Here is a 19,776-nt window from a genome sequence, read left to right as displayed (position 1 = left end):
GAAAGAGTGGGACTCATTCAAGAAAGATTTCCTAAAATTTTTCCTCAGCTCCAGATATTTTGAACAGTTGGACGACGAGATACGGGCACGCATGCAAAGACCAGGAGAGAAGTTCAAGGATTATGTGCTAGCACTACAAGGGCTGATGCGACATGCCAACTACACCGAAGACAAAAAGCTAAACCGCATATACATGAACTCCTGCAGAGAAATCCAGCTGTATGTTAAAAGAGGCGAGGTCAGCAGCCTGGAAGAATTGGTAAGTTTGGTAGAAGATTATGAAAATATTACCCCTGACAGAGATCCGATGCGACCAACGGCAAGACCATTTGTACCAAGGCGCCCAGAAGAACGTTACCAATATATACAGGCAGAGGAGCGGGAACAGCAGACAGAGAAACAACCATCCCAGAAATCAGACCCGGCACCAAGATACATCGATACAAACACGGCGTGCAGACGATGCGGAGGAGGCGGCCATGTCGCATACGGTTGCCGTAGCGCTCGCATCGAATTCTGCTGGACATGCGGAAAAGTAGGCACACTCACACGAAATTGTTGTAGACGAACGCAGGGAAACGGCCAGAGACCTCATTGGCACCGAGGAGTGGGGTCTCCCCAAACGCAACCTCGGGAAAACTAAACACGTTAAGACATACAAAGGGCCGGATCTTGGCGAATATTACGGTGAATGGCGAAGAGGTAGTAGCAGCAATCGACACAGGGGCGACGCGAAGCTTTATGAGTGGAACATTGGCAAGAAGGCTGAAGACAGGTATATTAAAGGCGATAGAAACACGAGTGATACTGGGAGATGGCAAACCTAAGACGATCATAGAAGCGGTAGATGTAGAAGTGAGAATGAGTAACCAAGTGCTGCGAAATGAAATGCTAATCCTACCAGGACTAGTCGACGAAGTGGTGCTTGGAACGGATTACCTAGCGAAGGTGAACATGGAGATGAGATGCGGAGGACAAACTCTAACCTTGAACACAAACAATCAGGAGGAGGATGCGGTCACTTGTACAACAATGGTCGAAAGTAGAAACGAAAGTAGTCACAAAGATAACAGCCTAAAAGTTGCGAACACAGACGAGTCGGTGAGTAAATTTCTCAACAAAGAATTACAGATGTTCCAGGAAATGTCAGGTGTATCCAACGTGGCCACGCACAAGATAGTGATGAAAGACGACCGCCCCATAAAACAAAGATATTACCCGAAGAATCCCAAGATGCAAGAGATTATTAATAAGGAAATCGATGAGCTTATCGAGAAAGGTTGCATCGAACCTTCTAGAAGTCCGCACAGCGCACCAATAGTTTTGGCAAGGAAGAAAAATGGTAAGTGGAGACTGTGGGTAGATTACCGCCAACTAAACGCAAGGTCAGTACCAGACGCATACCCGTTACCCCGTATCCAACACATCCTGGATAGATTGAGAAGTGCTCGGTTTATCAGCAGCCTCGATTTGAAAAACGGATATTGGCAAATCCCCATGGAAGAAAACAGCAAACAATACACCGCATTCACTGTACCCGGACGTGGGCTATATCAATGGAAAGTAATGCCGTTCGGTCTGCACTCAGCCCCAGCAACTTTCCAGAGAGCACTCGATCACGTTATAGGACCAGAGTTGGAACCTTACGCATTCGCATATCTAGATGACATCATCATTACGAGCAAAACATTGGAAGAACACATAAGACACCTGGCGGAAGTATTTCAACGGCTGCGAGGAGCAAACCTTAAGATAAACCCGGAAAAATGTGAGTTTTTTAAGAAAAGTTTAAAGTATCTAGGTCATGTCGTTAGCGAGGAAGGCATTCACACGGACCCGGACAAGATAGCAGCCATCAAAGAGTTGACACCGCCAAACAATTTACGCGAACTACGAAGATTCCTAGGAGTGGTATCGTGGTACAGGAGATTCGTCTCAGACTTTTCACAAGTTTCACACCCGTTGACGTCAATGCTAAAGAAAGGAAGGAAGTGGAAGTGGTCGCAAGAGCAGCAGTCGGCATTCGAAGCATTAAAAGCCGCACTCACCCAAGCACCTGTACTAGCTTGCCCAGATTTTTCGAAGAAGTTTTGCCTACAGACGGATGCAAGCGATTTTGGCCTCGGAGCAGTGCTCACCCAAGGATCAGACAGCGAAGAACGAGTGATTGCTTATGCGAGTCGGCGACTTAACAAGGCAGAAACAAATTATTCCCCGACAGAGAAAGAATGTTTGGCAATAGTGTGGGCGATAAGGAAGATGAGACCCTACCTGGAGGGATACACGTTCACGGTAATCACAGACCACCTAGCTCTAAAATGGTTAAACGCAATAGACAGTCCGACGGGACGGATTGCTAGATGGGCACTAGAACTACAACAATACTCATTCGACGTACAGTACCGGAAAGGAAAGCTAAACGTGGTGGCAGATGCACTTTCGAGACAGCCGATGGACGAGCAACTAGCTACGTTGACAGTAGAGCAAGGCAAAGACGAGTGCAAGTGGCTAAAAGCGAAGATTACAGAGGTACGAAAGGCTCCGGAGAAATTCCCAGACTATGTGATCGAGGACGGAAAGCTCTACAGGAGAATAGAGAGTCAAGTTGATGGTGAAGACGCAGTACCCTGGAAGCTATGTGTACCGACCCCACAGAGACGCAGAGTGCTGGCAGAAATTCATGACACACCAAGCGCAGGACACATGGGCGTTCGAAAATCTATTGCACGAGCGACGACACGATATTACTGGCCCGGAATGTTCAGAGACGTAAGAAAGTACGTACAGCAATGCCATGGATGTCAGGTATACAAACCTAGTCAACAACAGGCCGCGGGTAAGATGTTAACTAAAATTCCAGAAGAACCGTGGGCAACAGTGTGTGCAGACTTTGTTGGTCCAATGCCACGCTCAAAACATGGTAATACAATGGCATTAGTTTTCGTTGACAGATTTTCAAAATGGGTGGAGATAATGGCAATTAGAAAGGCAACAACAGAAAGCGTAGTACGAGGATTTAGAGAGAGAATTTTGGCACGATTTGGCATTCCAAAGGTATTAATCACAGACAACGGAGCGCAGTTCGTGAGCAAACGTTTTAAGAAGTATTTGGAGGAGCTTGGCGTAAAACACCAGCTGACAGCACCATACACACCGCAGGAGAATCCGACAGAAAGAGCGAACCGCAACATCAAGAGGATGATAGCACAGTTTTCAGGGATAGAGCAGAGAACATGGGACGAGCTTATACCAGAGATAACACTCGCATTAAACACAAGCGTATGCGAATCGACAGGGTATAGTCCAGCATATGTAGTACAAGGCAGAGAACCAAGGATTCCCAATAGCCTTTACGACGAGCATACATTCGGTACAGGTGAGAGAGTAGCTAATCCAGCCGAGAAATCAATGAAGATGAAGGAGATATTCGAGATGGTACGACGGAAGCAAGAGCGAGCATCAGCGGAGCAAGCAAAGCATTATAATTTAAGAAGAAGGCAATGGCGACCGGCTATAGGCGACCTAGTGCTGGTAAAGGAGCATCAGCTGTCAAAAGCGGTGGATAACTTTGCAGCCAAACTAGCGCCCAGGTACAGTGGACCCCATCGGATAACGAACTTTGTATCACCAGTGATCGTAGAGCTAGACAAAGTTTTCAGAGGAAGGAGGAGGACAGCCCACTTAAGTGAGCTGAAAGCATACCACGCAACAGACGCCGCCGACAATAATGAATCCATAAAGCAAAGGAATGAACAGGGTAACAAGAAGAACGCTAGTGAAGATCAAATCCCGTCAACATCGTCCAATCGAACAACAAACAATATCCCCGAGGTACAACAACAGAGAGAGAACAGCGAGGTAGCCATCTGTGGTACGCTCACACGAGTCAGTGAAGAGACCGAGAGACAACACGAAGAGGACCAAAGTCCGAGCCAACAACTGAGAGTATATAAAGACGCTCAAGTGCACAACAATACGGAGAATCAGGCACGAACATTTCCAGAAAATCAGGTACAGGTCGCTCGAGGAACCCAAGTACAGATCGCCAAAGGACCGATACCTGTAGCAAGATTACACCTAGGAAGACAGTTTGCTATAGCAGCCCTAAATGAACACACACCCAGAGACAGCTCCGGAATAACGGATTATTACGTGAGATTCTACTGCAACTCGAATCAAATCGGTAGTAACGTACACGCCCAACCGCAACAGTATCAAATCATACACGAAGAAATTTCATTTCAAGGAGTACCCGGACTTCGAATCAACCACTAAAGCCCGGTAAGCTCTAACCACAACTACATAACCACATAAATGCACTCCTTACTAGGCTTATTACATACCACGTTTTTACGCAAAAAAAAAGAAGAGGAAAAAATCCACCATATACGGTGGGAACACCCTAAGGAAAATCCACCAGTTTTTCATTTAAAATACAGGCTGGCATCCTACATACCACCAACTGGAAGGGCAGCGCCGAGCAACAACATAGCAACATCCTGATGAAAGTTACAATAACTAATTTGGTAAGAAGGATTGGGTGATACCCGCTGCCAGGAAAAGTACCGTCTAGCGCGTCAGAAGAAAACATATATAAGCCCGGCCGCGGCAGTCCAAACCTCAAAGTATCGTAAAGCGAGTAATAATGGACACACATAAGTATTCCGAAAAACAAAGTGAAGGGTGCGAGTGGGCCCCATTGAAGATGCGGCTGCGACGAACGGCACCGGCTGCCACGTACGAAGAGGAAAGCAACGACGACAGTACCGAAGAGTATAGGTCCGAACCCGAGGAGTGGGCCGTCGTTCGGGACCCTACACCAATCCCCATCTCCTCAGAGAGCGAGGACGAAGATGTCAACGAGCCACCACCAAAGCAGCAGGGTGAGCTCTCGATACGCCAGAACGATGAGGAGGTACAGGGCCGGGGGTTCGTCGAGTACAAGCGGCACGTCACCCTCCGAATGCGAATATACGACCCCAACACAAGGATGGAACCCCCGACCAAGGTGAGGATCGCGGAGGCGATAGGCGAAGCACCGAACCAAGACGACAGGAAAATGTTAAGCCGTAAGGCCAACGGGGTCAACGGCAGCCCCAATGACAACAACGAGGACGATAACAAAGGATTTAGCCGTACGGCCAGCGGGGTCGACGGCAGCCCCGAAGACAGAGATAGCGACGCATTGAGCATAATGGCCAGCGAGGCTGACGAAAACCACGACGACGCAGGCAGTATCGCAAGGGAGATAAGGCGCTGGCTGAACGAAGCCCAGACCAACCCACCGACATGCTGGGACAACCAATCCGGCATTGACCCACTACCCCAGGAACTCGTAGAGGAAATACAAAGGCACCTGGACCAACCAGGGCGACGTACCCGACAATCCTTCCGACGCAGTGTGGGCAAGCACTGCTTCCGAGTACGGATCACACGCACCGGCACGGTGACCGTAAGCTTAGCTGCGGTAGGTGAGGGGGGAGTGTGAGGACCCCAAAACCAAGGGTTTTTGTACCCTCACAACATATACCTATTTTTTCATTTTTTCTTACATACATGTTATACAAGAATTGAATTTAACTCTGAATTTAACATTTATACATTTTTATGACATGAATTATACCTTTATGAATTACACGTCAAAACAAATACATGCGGTCGCATATTGAATTATTATTTACTAATGTGAAGGATAAACCAGACTTGCGCACTTTTGCACGCAAGCACAATATTTACATTTTTCGCCCACATAAGTTTCAAATATAGGAACCCTGGACGGACTGGGCATACCTCAGCAGGAATTAGTCCGTCACAACATTTCAACTTTGTTTAATATTTCACCCATGCAGAATGCAGATTCTAACTCGTTACGTCTCATCATTGATAAGGTTTCAGCTATACGTGCATCACTATTATCGTTGGGTTCAGAAACTGAAATTCTGAGTTCTATTCTCATTCACATCGTTCTTTCAAAAGTAGACAAGCATCCTATGAGGAAAAACAAGACTATGACTCGCTTCCAACTTGGGAAGCATGTTATAAAATTTTAAATAGGAGATGCCAATTTTTAGAGAGTCATGCAAAACCCACGGAGTCTACTGAGCATAATCGTGACTCGAAACAAAGGTTGCATTCAAAAAAGGCTTCACATACATTTGTGAATTCTCATTCAACGTGTGCTTATTGTCAAACAGCAGAACACACATTGGGAAATTGTACCTCGTTTTTAGCTCTTCCTGTGTCAAGTAGATTTGAATTTGTGAAGCGTTCAGGTCTTTGCATAAATTGTTTGCGAAAAGGCCACTCTGTAGCAAAATGTCCTTCCAAATTTAAATGTCGAGTTTGTAAAGGCATGCATCATACACACTTACATATATTTTCACCGAGTTCCGATGCAAAGCCTAGCACTGCTCAGCAGTCTTCTGAGTTAAATCCACCAGTCGCTATGGTGATACGATCACAAAAAAGAGCTATTATCCCAACAGCCATAATTCTAATGAAAGACAGTTTTGGGATTTTCCAACCCGTTCGGGCTCTGTTAGACTCTTGTTCCGAAGTAAACTTTATGACTGAAGAAACCGCTAAACGCTTGCAGCTGAAGCGACAAACATCGAATCAGGAAATCTCCGGAATCGGTGACGTTCAAACAACGTTAAAACATGCAGTATGTGCTACATTTCGCTCTCGTTTTTCAACTTTTGAAAGTTCTACACAGTTTGCGGTAACTAAGAAAATATCGTCAATGCAGCCTAGCGAATATATTTTTTCAAAAATTGGACTATTCCCGAAGGAATTAATCTTGCTGATCCATTGTTTTACAAACCTCAAAAAATCGATGTACTGATTAGCAGTGAGGTCTTCTTTGATATTTTGCGCGGAGAAAAGGTAACTCTAGGCAACGGTTTGCCTTTTTTAGTCAACACCTCTCTAGGATGGGTTGTGGGCGGACAATGTGAACAACCAATAACTCAGCCATTAACGTGCAATGTGGTGAGAGAAGTGGAATCTGTCGAGTCATTACTGCGCAAATTCTGGGAAGTAGAAGAGATTACTTCGCTGCCACCGCAACTATCCGAAGAAGAGAAAGCATGTGAAGAACATTTTCAATCTAATATTTTTGTACACTCCGACGGCCGATTGCAAGTGCGCCTACCATTTAAGGAATCTCCAGCAGCCCTTGGAAATTCCATTGACGGTGCGCGTAAAAGATTTTTTGCACTTGAACGCCGCCTCTATCTCAATCCTAGGCTTCATCAGTCGTACTGCGAATTCATGGCAGAGTATCAAACTTTAGGTCACATGACAGCAGTTTCAGATACTCAGCTTGATAGTCTACATTACGTTATACCTCACCATTGCGTGCTACGCCCCGAAAGTACCACAACAAAGCTAAGGGTGGTATTCGACGCTTCAATGCGTACTTCGTCGAATAAAGCATTAAATGAAATTTTAATGGTTGGACCAACCATTCAGCAAGAACTGATTTTAACCTTATTAACATGTCGTCTGCATCGGTACGCACTCACAGCCGATATAGTAAAAATGTATCGACAGTTTCTTGTTGAAGAAAACGATCGAAACTTCCAACTAATCTTATGGAGAGAAACTGCAAGTGCTCCCTTGCACTTATTTCAACTAAACACCGTAACCTACGGTATGTCATCTGCACCATTTTTAGCCATACGCTGTTTAGCCCACCTTGCTGACATGTATGGGAATCGCTATCCAGTCGGAGCAAGAGTGTTGAGAGAGGATCTTTACGTTGACGACCTATTGACTGGAGCCAACAGTGTAAAGGAGTTGCTAGAGATACAAGACGAAATTACTACTTTACTGGCACATGCTGGTCTACAGCTTGCGAAATGGAATTCAAATTGCCCACAACTAATCGAAAAATCAGCAGAAGAAATTCAGATAAAAGTAAGTGATGACAATGTTACCAAAGCGTTGGGTATGGTATGGAAACCTATGAGGGACGAAATCTGCTTTAGCTTTGAATCAAATGAGTGCTCTATTGCAACCAAACGAACAATCTTGTCAACTGTAGCAAAAATTTACGATATTTTGGGTTTGCTAAGTCCTATTACAATTCGTTGCAAGATTTTACTTCAGGAGCTATGGATACAACACATGGATTGGGATGAACCACTCACACAGGATCTGTACTCAATGTGGTTGCAAATAAAAAATGATTTAAATTACATAAATGGTATACGAGTTCCGCGTTATGTATTCACGTGTCTTCAGGACAGTGGTCAAATACATGGGTTCGCAGATGCCTCATCTCGCGCATATGGGTGCGCCATTTACATTCGCCAATCATTCGCCGGAACTTTTAAAACCACTCTTCTCATCGCCAAGTCAAAGGTGGCACCAATTAAGGCTATATCCATACCTCGATTGGAGTTATGTGCAGCTGCGCTCCTCAGTAGGACATGGACAAAAATAAAATGTAAGGTTTTGAAATACGTAAAACACATTTATTTTTGGACAGATTCCAAAATCGTTTTACAGTGGTTGAAAATGCATTCTTCCACTTTGACTTGCTTTGTAGCCAATCGTATTTCTGAGTTACAAGACAATACCGTAGGAGTTGAATGGAGACATGTCCCTACAAAAGACAACCCAGCAGACATTGTTTCTCGCGGCCACAGCGCGTCAGAACTTGCCAGTACTATATGGTTTACAGGTCCAAGTTTTTTGCAAAAGGAAGCGGAGAACTGGCCTCCAGTCGAAAATCAAACTGAAACACAAACAGATCTCGAGCGCAGGCGAAAAATCGCATTCACATGCAACACAAGTAGTAGTACTGTGGACATTATTCAAAACATAATTGAAAACACTTCTTCGTTCTTCAAAATTTTAAGAATTGTTTCCTTTGTATATCGCACCTTCAACATAAAAGGAATTGGTTTCAGATTTGTCAACCAATTCCTTTTTGCTTTGTCTTAAGCGCTTCATTGGTCGACGCGGCATCCCTTCACGTTTGTTTTGTGACAATGCAACTAATTTCGTTGGCGCTAGCTCGCGACTTAAGGAGTTTACTGAAAAATACTTAAATGACACGGCGTTGAACGAAGTGATCAGCTACAGTAACCAAATTGGGATTGACTTTTGATTCATACCCCCACGGGCACCCCACTTTGGAGGACTTTGGGAAGCCGCTGTGAAGTCAGCTAAAACATTGTTGCTTAAGAATATCGTTCACGCTAATCTTACGTACGAAGAACTTCAAACTCTTTTCATCGAAATCGAAGCTGTGCTGAATTCTCGCCCGCTTACTCCGGTCTCAAATGATCCAAACGATACTGAGGCAATTACGCCTGCTCATTTCCTGATTGGAACGTCACTGAAGGCCTTGCCTGATATGCAGTTCGATGTTGATAAAAATATTTCATACTTAACATATTTTCAACGAATTACTTATATAAAAAATCAATTTTGGAAGCAGTGGACCCGTGATTATTTGCATACACTACAACAAAAAGGGAAATGGACCAAAGTTGAGCCAAATATAAAGATCGGGCAATTGGTGCTCGTGCAGGAAGATAACCTTCCCCCACAGCAATGGCTATTAGCTCGAGTTATCAGTGTAATTCCAGGGAAAGACGGCAAGGTGCGGGTAGCTGACGTACGCACGACTAAAGGTACAATTCGACGCGCTATCCATCGACTAGCCCCACTACCGGAAACCGAAGACGTTTGAAAGGGAGCCCTTTCAACGGAGGGAGTATGTTGGGCGTGGTACATTAAGCGAAATCATGTATTTAATACTAATGGTCAATAATTGTAACCACAATCATACTTTTGCATACTAGTTATACCTAAGTACACATCATACTTTGCATACTGGTTATACCTATGTACACATCATATTTTTGCATCCTAATTATACCTATGTACATTTACCTTTTCATACATCTCAAGTAAGAGAGTACAATTTTCATACAGTTAGAGAGCAATCTAGCAGTATCATGTCATGAAATGTTAAATTGTAAGAATCATAGTTGTACTTGAACAAGCAAATAAAGAAGTCACAAAATTTAATTATCGTCGTTTTTACTTCTGCTTGCTTCACTCGCGTCACTTGTCATACATACAGTACACTTGTCATACCTGTCATACTCTGTATGTATACAGAGTATGACAAGTGTACTTCATTAGATGGTATCGTTTTTAATTGTAAAAATCAGTTTTTTAGTTTAATGACAAAAATCAATGTCTAAATTCCTATTTTAGCTTCAATGTTTAAATATCAATATCCCCCCTGAAGATGCCAAGGAAAGTTGGCGAAACGTTAGGCCGCAAGGTGAAATAACTCGTTTTATTTGCACTCAACCCATTTAGATCGAACGAGATTAAAAATACAAAGTCTACATATCGATCGGAATCCAATATAAAAAGATCAAATTTTAAGCTTGTGGGACACTGACGTCAACCCGAAGAGAAAAAGGAGTCTGCTGAAGCCCAAAGGCCTTAATATTGATAAATTGTGCTACGAATGGTTTGTGAAGGCTCGAAATAAGAGCATTCCTCTGTGAAGCACACTTATAAGGAGCAAAGCTAAAGAAATTGCAGTGAGACTCAATTACGGCGATTTTAGTGCATAACCCGGCTGGCTCGAAAGGTTCAAAAAACGTCACAACATAACTTTCCGTATAATTTCTGGAGAAGCCGGTAGTGTAAACCAAGATGACGTTAAAAGTTTTTGCGCAAAAGTACCATATTTGATTGAAGGATATGATTCACGAAATATTTATAATGCAGATGAGACTGGCTTATTCTTCCGAGCATTACCCGATAAAACATTTGCATTAAAAGGTGAAGAATGCACGGGTGGAAAACTGGCTAAAGATAGACTCACGATTTTACACTGCGTCAATGTGGCTGGAGAAAAAGAACGCCTTTTTGTTATTGGAAAATCTGCAAGGCATAGAGCGTTTCGCAACATTAATTTGAACAATTTACCAGCTACATGGCGGTCAAACAAAAAGGCTTGGATGGCATCTGATTTGATGACAGATTTTCTCGTGCAGTTCGATAGAAAAATGCAACTTCAAGAACGAAACGTCGTGTTATTTCTAGATAATGCAGCTTCCCATCCTCGTGATCTAAAACTGAAGAATGTTAAAGTAATTTTTCTCACAGCAAATACAACAGCATTTTGTCAGCCGCTTGATGAAGGTGTTATAAAAAACTTTAAATTTATGTACAAATCGTTATTTTTATACTCAGTTGAGCAGAGCTCAGAGAGTATATTAACTTTGATTGGATAACGGTTAGATGTACAGGTATAAAGGAATCGAGATAGATATAGACTTCCACATATCAAAATCATCAGTATCGAAAAAAAATTCGATTGAGCCATGTCCGTCCGTCCGTCCGTATGTCCATTAACACGATAACTTGAGTAAATTTTGAGGTATCTTTATGAAATTTGGTATGTATGTTCCAGGGCACTCATCTCAGATCGCTATTTAAAATGAACGATATCGGACAATAACCACGCCCACTTTTTCGAAAATTTCGAAAAATCGAAAAAGTGCGATAATTCATTACCAAATACGGATTAAGCGGTAAAACTTGGTAGGTGAGTTGAACTTATGACGCAGAAAAGAAAACTAGTAAAATTTTGGACAATGGGCGTGGTACCGCCCACTTTTAAAAGAAGGTAATTTAGAAGTTTTGCAAGCTGTAATTTGGCAGTAGTTGAAGATATCATTATGAAATGTGGCAGGAACGTTACTCTTATTACTATATGTCTGCTTAATAAAAATTAGCAAAATCGGTGAACGACCACGCCCACTTTTAAAAAAAAATTTTTTTTTAATTCAAATTTTAAAAGAAAAGTTAATATCTTTACAGTATATAAGTAAATTATGTCAACATTCAACTCCAGTAATGATATGTTGCAACAAAATACAAAAATAAAAGAAAATTTCAAAATGGGCGTGGCTCCGCCCTTTTTCATTTAATTTGTCTAGGATACTTTTAATACCATAAGTCGAACAAAAATTTACCAATCCTTGTGAAATTTGGTAGAGACTTAGATTCTAGGACGATAACTGTTTTCTGTGAAAAAGGGCGAAATCGGTTGAAGCCACGCCCAGTTTTTATACACAGTCGGCCGTCTGTCCTTCCGCTCGGCCGTTAACACGATAACTTCAGCAAAAATCGATATATCTTTATTAAACTCAGTTCACGTACTTATATGAACTCACTTTGTATTGGTGTAAAAAATGGCCGAAATCCGACTATGACCACGCCCACTTTTTCGATATCGAAAATTACGAAAAATGAAAAAAATGCCATAATTTTATACCAAATACGAAAAAAGGGATGAAACATGGTAATTGTATTGGTCTATTGACGCAAAATATAACTTTAGAAAAAAACTTGGTAAAATGGGTGTGACACCTACCATATTAAGTAGAAGAAAATCAAAAAGTTTTGCAGGGCGAAATCAAAAGCCCTTGGAATCTTGGAAGGAATACTGTTCGTGGTATTACATATATAAATAAACTAGCCTTTACCCGCGGCCCCGTCCGCAAGGAGAAAATGAAATATGTGGGCTATTCACGTTAGCCTGCTTATAAAGTTATCTGTTTAAAATTTTTTTTCTGTCTAATGCATTTTATTTTTGTAATTGAGTAAAAAAAAGAACTTTATGAGCTGATAACCTGATAGGATCCCAAAATGATAACGAAATTATCCAGAAAAAGCCACGAAATTACCCCGACGCTATCGCGGATGGATCCCGAAAACCATCCAGAAACGCCCCGGAAGTGTTTCCAAAAGTTCCCGAGTTGTCCCAAAAAAACCCGAAATGACAACGACACGATTCTAGACTTATCCAGATAACCACACAGAAATGATGCCTGAAGGGTACCAAATTGATCCCGAAATAGTCCCGAAAAAGTTCCGAAATTACCCTGACGGGCTCCCGGACGGATCTCAGAAACCATCCAGAAAATATCCAGGAAGGGTCCCTAAATTATCCCGACTAACTCCAAAGAAAGTTCCGAAATGGCTCCGAGGGGATCCACGATGGATCGCGAAAGCCATACAGAAATGATTCCGGAAGGATTCCAAAATGATCCCGAAATAGTCCGGAAATGACCCAGATGGGATCCCGCACAGAAACAGAAATGATCCCGGAAGGGTGCAAAAACTATCCCGGAAAAGTAACAAAAAATCCCGAAATGGCTCTTACGGCATCCCGGGCGGATCCAGAAATGATCTCGGAAGGGTCCCCAAATGATACCAAAATGGTCCCGAAATGACCCTGATGGATCCGGCAAACCATCAAGAAATTATGCCGAAAAGGTCCCAAAATGATCCCGAAATAATACAGAAAAAGTCACGAAACGACCCCTAGAGGATCCCCAAATGATCCCGTATTAGCCCCGAAAAGGTCCCGAAATAACCCCGACGGGATCCCGGACAAATCCCGAAAACCATCCAGAAATGATGCCGGAAGGAATCCCAAATGATTCCGTAAAAGTCCCGCATTGATTCCGACGGGATCCCGAACGGATACCGAAAATCATCCAGAAGTGACGCCGGAAAGGTCCTCAAATGATCACCTAATAGTCCCGAAATGACCCTTAAGGGGTCATGTACGGATCCCATAAACCATCCAGAAATGATCCCGATATATTCCCGAAGAAGTCCCGAAATGACCCTGACGGGATCTCGAACGCACCCCTAAATGACCCTGACGGGATCCCGGACAGATCCCGAAATCCATCCAGAAATGATCTTGGGAGGGACCCCAAATGATCCCGAAAAAGTCCCGCAATGATTCCGAGGGGATCCTGATCGGATACCGATAACCATCCAGAAGTGATGCCGGAAAGGTCCTCAAATGATCACCTAATACCAAAATGACCCTGACGGCATCCCGGACTGATCCCAAAATCCATCCAGAAATGATCTTGGGAAGATCCCAAAATTATCCCGAAATAGTCTCGGAAAAGTTCAGAAATTACCCTGACGGGTTCCCGGACGAATCCTGAAAGCCATCTCTAAATGGTCCCGAAAAAGTCCCGAAATGACCCTGACTGGACCCCGAAAGGATCCCGAAAACTATCCAGAAATGATGCCGGAAATGTCCTCAAATGATCACCTAATAGTTCCGAAAAGACCCTGACGGGATCCCGAACGGATCCCGACAACTATCTAGAAATGATGCCGAAAGGGCCCGCAAATGATCCCGTATTAGTCGAGAAAAAGTCCCGAAATGAACCCGACGGGATGCCGGACGAATCCCAAAAACCAGCCAGAACTGATGCCGGAAGGGACACCAAATGATCCCGAAAAAGTCCCGCAATAATTCCGACGGGATCCTGAGCGGATACCGAAAACCATCCAGAAGTGATGCCGAAAAGGTCCTCAAATGATCACCTAATAGTCCCAAAATGACCCTGACGGCATCCCGGACAGATCCCGAAATCCATCCAGAAATGATCTTGGGAGGGTCCCAAAATTATCCCGAAATAGTCTGGGAAAAGTCCAGAAATTACCCTGACGGATACCGGACGAATCCTGAAAACCAATCTTAAATGATGCCGAAAAAGTCCCGAAATGACCCTGATGGGACCCGGAAAGGATCCCGAAAACTAACCAGAAATGATGCCGGAAAGGTCGTCAAATGATCTCCCAATAGTTCCGAAAAGACCCTGACGGGATCCCGAACGGATCCCGACAACTATCCAGAAATGATACCGAAAGGGCCCTCAAATGATCCCGTATTAGTCGAGAAAAAGTCCCGAAATGACCCCGACGGGATGCCGGACGAATCCCAAAAACCATCCAGAAATGATTTTGGAACGGACCCCAATGATCCCGAAAAAGTCCCGCAATTATTCCGACGGGAATCTGAACGGATACCGAAAACCATCCAGAAGTGATGCCGGAACGGTCCTCAAATGCTCACCTAATAATCCCAAAATGACCCTGAGGGCATCCCGGACAAATCCCGAAATCCATCCAGAAATGATCTTGGGAAGGTCCCAAAATTATCCCGAAATAGTCTCGGAAAAGTTCAGAAATTACCCTGACGGGTTCCCGGACGAATCCTGAAAGCCATCTCTAAATGGTCCCGAAAAAGCCCCGAAATGACCCTGACGGGATCCCGAAAGGATTCCGAAAACAATACAGAAATGATGCCGGAAAGGACCTCAAATGATCCCCTAATAGTCCCGAAATGACCCTGAGGGCATCCCGGACAAATCCCGAAATCCATCCAGAAATGATCTTGGGAAGGATTCCAAAATGATCCCGAAATAGTCCGGAAATGACCCAGATGGGATCCCGCACAGAAACAGAAATGATCCCGGAAGGGTGCAAAAACTATCCCGGAAAAGTAACAAAAAATCCCGAAATGGCTCTTACGGCATCCCGGGCGGATCCAGAAATGATCTCGGAAGGGTCCCCAAATGATACCAAAATGGTCCCGAAATGACCCTGATGGATCCGGCAAACCATCAAGAAATTATGCCGGAAGGGTCCCCAAATGATCCCGAAATAAAACAGAAAAGGTCACGAAACGACCCCTAGAGGATCCCCAAATGATCCCGTATTAGCCCCAAAAAAGTCCCAAAATGACCCTGACGGGATCCCGAAAGGATTCCGAAAACAATACAGAAATGATGCCGGAAAGGACCTCAAATGATCCCCTAATAGTCCCGAAATGACCGTGACGGGATCCCGACAACTATCCAGAAATGATGCCGAAAGGGTCCGCAAATGATCCCGTATTAGTCGAAAAAAAGTCCCGAAAGGACCACGACGGGATCCCGGACGAATCCCAAAAACCATCCAGAAATGATGCCGGTAGGTATCCCAAATGATCCCGAAATAGTCCCGAAATGACCTCGTCGGCATCCCGGACGGATCCCGAAAATTATCCAGAAATGATGCCGAAAGGGTTCCCAAATGATCCCGTATTAGTCGCGAAAAAGTCCCGAAATGACCCCGACGGGATCCCGGACGGATCCCGAAAACCATCCAGAAATGATGCCGAAAGGGTTCCCAAATGATCCCGTATTAGTCGCGAAAAAGTCCCGAAATGACCCCGACGGGATCCCGGACGGATCCCGAAAACCATCCAGAAATGATGCCGGATGAGTCCCAAAATTATCCCGAAAAAGTCCCCAAATGACCCCGACGAGATCCCGGACGGATCCCGAAAACCATCCAGAAATGATGCCGGAAGAGCCCCCAAATGATCCCGAAAAAGTCCCCAAATGACCCCGACGATATCCCGGACGGATCCCGAAAACCATCCAGAAATGATGCCGGAAGAGCCCTCAAATGATCCCGAAAAAGTCCCCATATGACCCCGACGAGATCCCGCACGGATCCCGAAAACCATCCAGAAATGATGCCGGAAGGGTCCCCAAATGATCGCGAAATAGTCCCGAAATGATTCCGGAATAGTCCCGAAAATGTTCCAAAATAACCCCGACGGGATCCCGGACGGATCCCGTAAACTATACAGAAATGATCCCGGAAGGGTCCCAAAATGATCCCGAAATAGTCCCGAAAAAGTCCCGAAATTACCCCGGCGTAATCCCGGACCGATCCCGAAAACCATCCAGAAATGATCCCGGAAGGGTCTCGATATGACCCTTACGGGATTACAAATAAGGTGAAGCTAATTATAAAACCATGTTAATAAGGCAGCAGGCGCATTGGAGCGAATAAAAAGTTAGATAGAAACATACAGGTAAAGCTAATAAAAGCGTGCTAATAAAAACAATTGATGGAGGGCGGATGGCGGGAGTAGAGGAGAGGACCACTGATCGTTCCTCCAAAATTGTCTAGATCTCGTTCTGTATGTACCAGATACCAAAAACTATTGATTTAGGAGAAAATTTAGATTGAGTTATAACAATTTATGGATTTTACACCGGAGGGGGAGATAAAGGGGGGCGGGCGGAGGGTGTCACTGCTTACTTTGTAAGCCCACGACTTATTTGACCCCTTGAGTCTGTGATATTGGTGAAGGCCAGTATACGTAAAGTTATAATGTGTAAAAATTATGAAAAATAATTTCTCGAAGGGTCGTGGGACCCACACCCCTCTTTCCATGTTCGAAAAAAATTTCGCTAGTAGACTACTATCTGTGTCCCAAATTTCATCAAAATCCGTGTAGCCATTCTGGCGTGATTCAGTCGCAAAGACGAAAAAATATAATAATTAAATTATAACTGTTCCTAGGGGGCGGGGACCACGCCCCTTTTGAAAAATATATAGCTAGTAGATCCTTCTAGACTATTGGCTATATGTGTGCAAAATTTCATCCAAATCGGTCCAGCCGTTCTTGCGTTATTGAGTCACAAAGACAAACGTCTGGACAAACATCCAAACATCCAAACATCCAAACATCCAAACATCCAAACATCCAAACATCTAAACATCCAAACATCCAAACATCTTAACATCCAAACTTTCCCATTTATAATATATATATTAGATATTAGATTAGCGGTACCCGAAAGATGATGTTCTGGATCACCCTGGTCCACATTTTGGTCGATATCTCGAAAACGCCTTGACATATACAACTAAGGGACACTCCCTTTTAAAACCCTCGTTAATACCTTTAATTTGATACCCATATCGTACAAACACATTCTAGAGTCACCCCTGGTCCACGTTTATGGCGATGTCTCGAAAAGGCGTCCGCTTATGGAACTAAGGCCCACTCCTTTTTAAAATACTCACTAACACCTTTCATTTGATACCCATATCGTACAAAAAAATTCTAGAGTCACCCCTGGCCCACCTTTATGGCGATATCTCGAAAAGGCGTCCGCCTATAGAACTTAGGCCCACTCCCTTATAAAATTAGCATTAACACATTTTATTTGATACCCATATCGTACAAACAAATTCTAGAGTCAGGCCTGGTCCACCTTTATGGCGATATCCCTAAATGGCGTCCATCTATAGAACTATGGCCCACTTCCTCTTAAAATACTCTTTAATACCTTCCATTTGATACACGTGTCATACAAACACATTCCAGGGTTACCCTAGGTTCTTTTTACAACATGGTGATTTTCCCTTACTCTCTCAACTGAGTATGTAGTGTTCGGTTACACCCGAAATTAGCCTTCCTTACTTGTTAAAACATATTTTTGTACGGATGGAAGATTCAAATTCTGCTATGGAATTATCAAAATAAATAAATTTGTTAGACGTTGTTTATTTTATACACAAGGCGTGGGAACAAGTGAGTCCACAGACAATACAAAACTGTTTTATTCAAGCTGGGTTTGTGAAAACCGATTTGCCCAATGATGAAAGCGGGTGAACTGCAGAAGATGAGTTTCCTTTATCAGCACTTGCCCAGTTCTCTAGAGTTATTAATCGAGTTCAGAGCGAAATCCAAATTGACGTGGAGGACTATATTAATTCAGGTAATGAAATCTCTATTAATGATGAAGACGTGGAAAATATCAATACTGAAATGTTACCTGTTTTCCAAGAATCGCTGGCCATCTACTCTGAAGGTGAAATAGAAAATGATATTGCTGACAAGATTACTTTTTATGAAGAGGATTACTTAGCTATAAAAAAACTAACGGATTTTTCTTTAAATCACAGCTACCTTAGGGGTGTTGAACTGCTAACTGATATTCAACTACATCTTCAAGAAATTGAAATTAAAGGAAAAACTAGCCAAGTGAAAATTTCTGACTTTTTTAAATTATTTTGAATATTTTGTACACAAAACTTTATTCTTTAATTTATGAACAAAGCTTTATGAATCTCCTAATTCAGTCTTATTTGTATGTATTTATATTCTTGTTTTGGAAATAAAACTGTTTAAACATTCATCAATAATACTTTTCTCATAAGCGGACACCTCTCATAAGCGGACAAATTTGGCAGTCTCTTAGGTGTCCGTTTAAGAGAGAGTATACTGTAATTGGGAATGCCGCTACCCACAGGGTGCGAAATACAGGCATTCGCTGATCATGTCTTCTTAGAAGTGACTGCCAGAACATGCGCAGAACTAAAATGTATAACAAATGCCGCTTTATAACAAAAATATCAATGGAGCGGGGCTTCCATGTAAAACTGAAGTTGGGCGAAGAAAAAACAAAAGAAATCAAGTTTCGCAACGAGCTCAAGGCCACCGCAATAATTTTTTGTAATGACTATTGTTTTTTTTTTTTTTTTAATTTTTCAATAATTGAAAAATTGTATTACTTGGATCATTTATCAATAGGCCGATAACACAAAAACAAAAGCAATTGCATTCACATCTAAAGCAAGAGCAGCAAAGATATATATAAATGGAATAAAGTTGTCTTTTGTGGAAACCATGAAATTCTTAGGGGTTATTTCTGGTCGGCAACGCAACGTTTTTTCAAAAACCTATGCCATTATATCAGCCTGGCTGGCAGGTTGATACACTCATGATCACATATGCCTCAAGCATCTTGGATGGTGCTACAAATTATTATTATAGATAATTTTTTAAAGGTATTTTTACTAAGTGACTTTTGATTCTACAATATATTCCTTGAAATAGTTTTTCACCATATTTTTGCGGCAACAATATATATTTTTAAGAAAAATGCAATTATTCCTGTTGCTAAAGGCCTATAACTCAACAAAAAAATGTATACTGTTATTTGTATAAATTACACAAAATATTTTTATTTTATTTTCCTATTATTTTAGTTGTTTTCCTTATCTTATCCAATATAAACAGCTTTTTCTATACCACATTTTTTATTTTGCTTCTTCCCGCCG

The 19,776-nt window shown here is 42.8% G+C and overlaps 2 protein-coding genes across 5 annotated transcripts in view; both read left to right on the top strand.

Moving 5' to 3' along the window:
- DIP-theta (Dpr-interacting protein theta) overlaps positions 1–19,776 on the top strand; it is a 554,628-nt gene that overhangs the window by 388,062 nt on the left and 146,790 nt on the right. The window lies entirely within an intron of this gene.
- LOC137239055 (uncharacterized) lies at positions 224–18,730 on the top strand. Its single transcript, XM_067763976.1, has 5 exons — positions 224–4,011; positions 5,850–5,943; positions 6,791–8,209; positions 10,675–11,184; positions 18,432–18,730. The coding sequence occupies exons 1-5, from the start codon at positions 742–744 to the stop codon at positions 18,728–18,730; spliced, it is 5,592 nt and encodes a 1,863-aa protein (XP_067620077.1). The 5' UTR covers positions 224–741.

Source organism: Eurosta solidaginis, chromosome 2, assembly GCF_040869045.1.
Source record: "Eurosta solidaginis isolate ZX-2024a chromosome 2, ASM4086904v1, whole genome shotgun sequence".
Classification (NCBI taxonomy): Eukaryota; Metazoa; Arthropoda; class Insecta; order Diptera; family Tephritidae; genus Eurosta; species Eurosta solidaginis.
The sequence above is the reverse complement of the archived record's forward strand: the minus strand, read 5'-3'. Positions and strand labels throughout refer to the sequence as shown.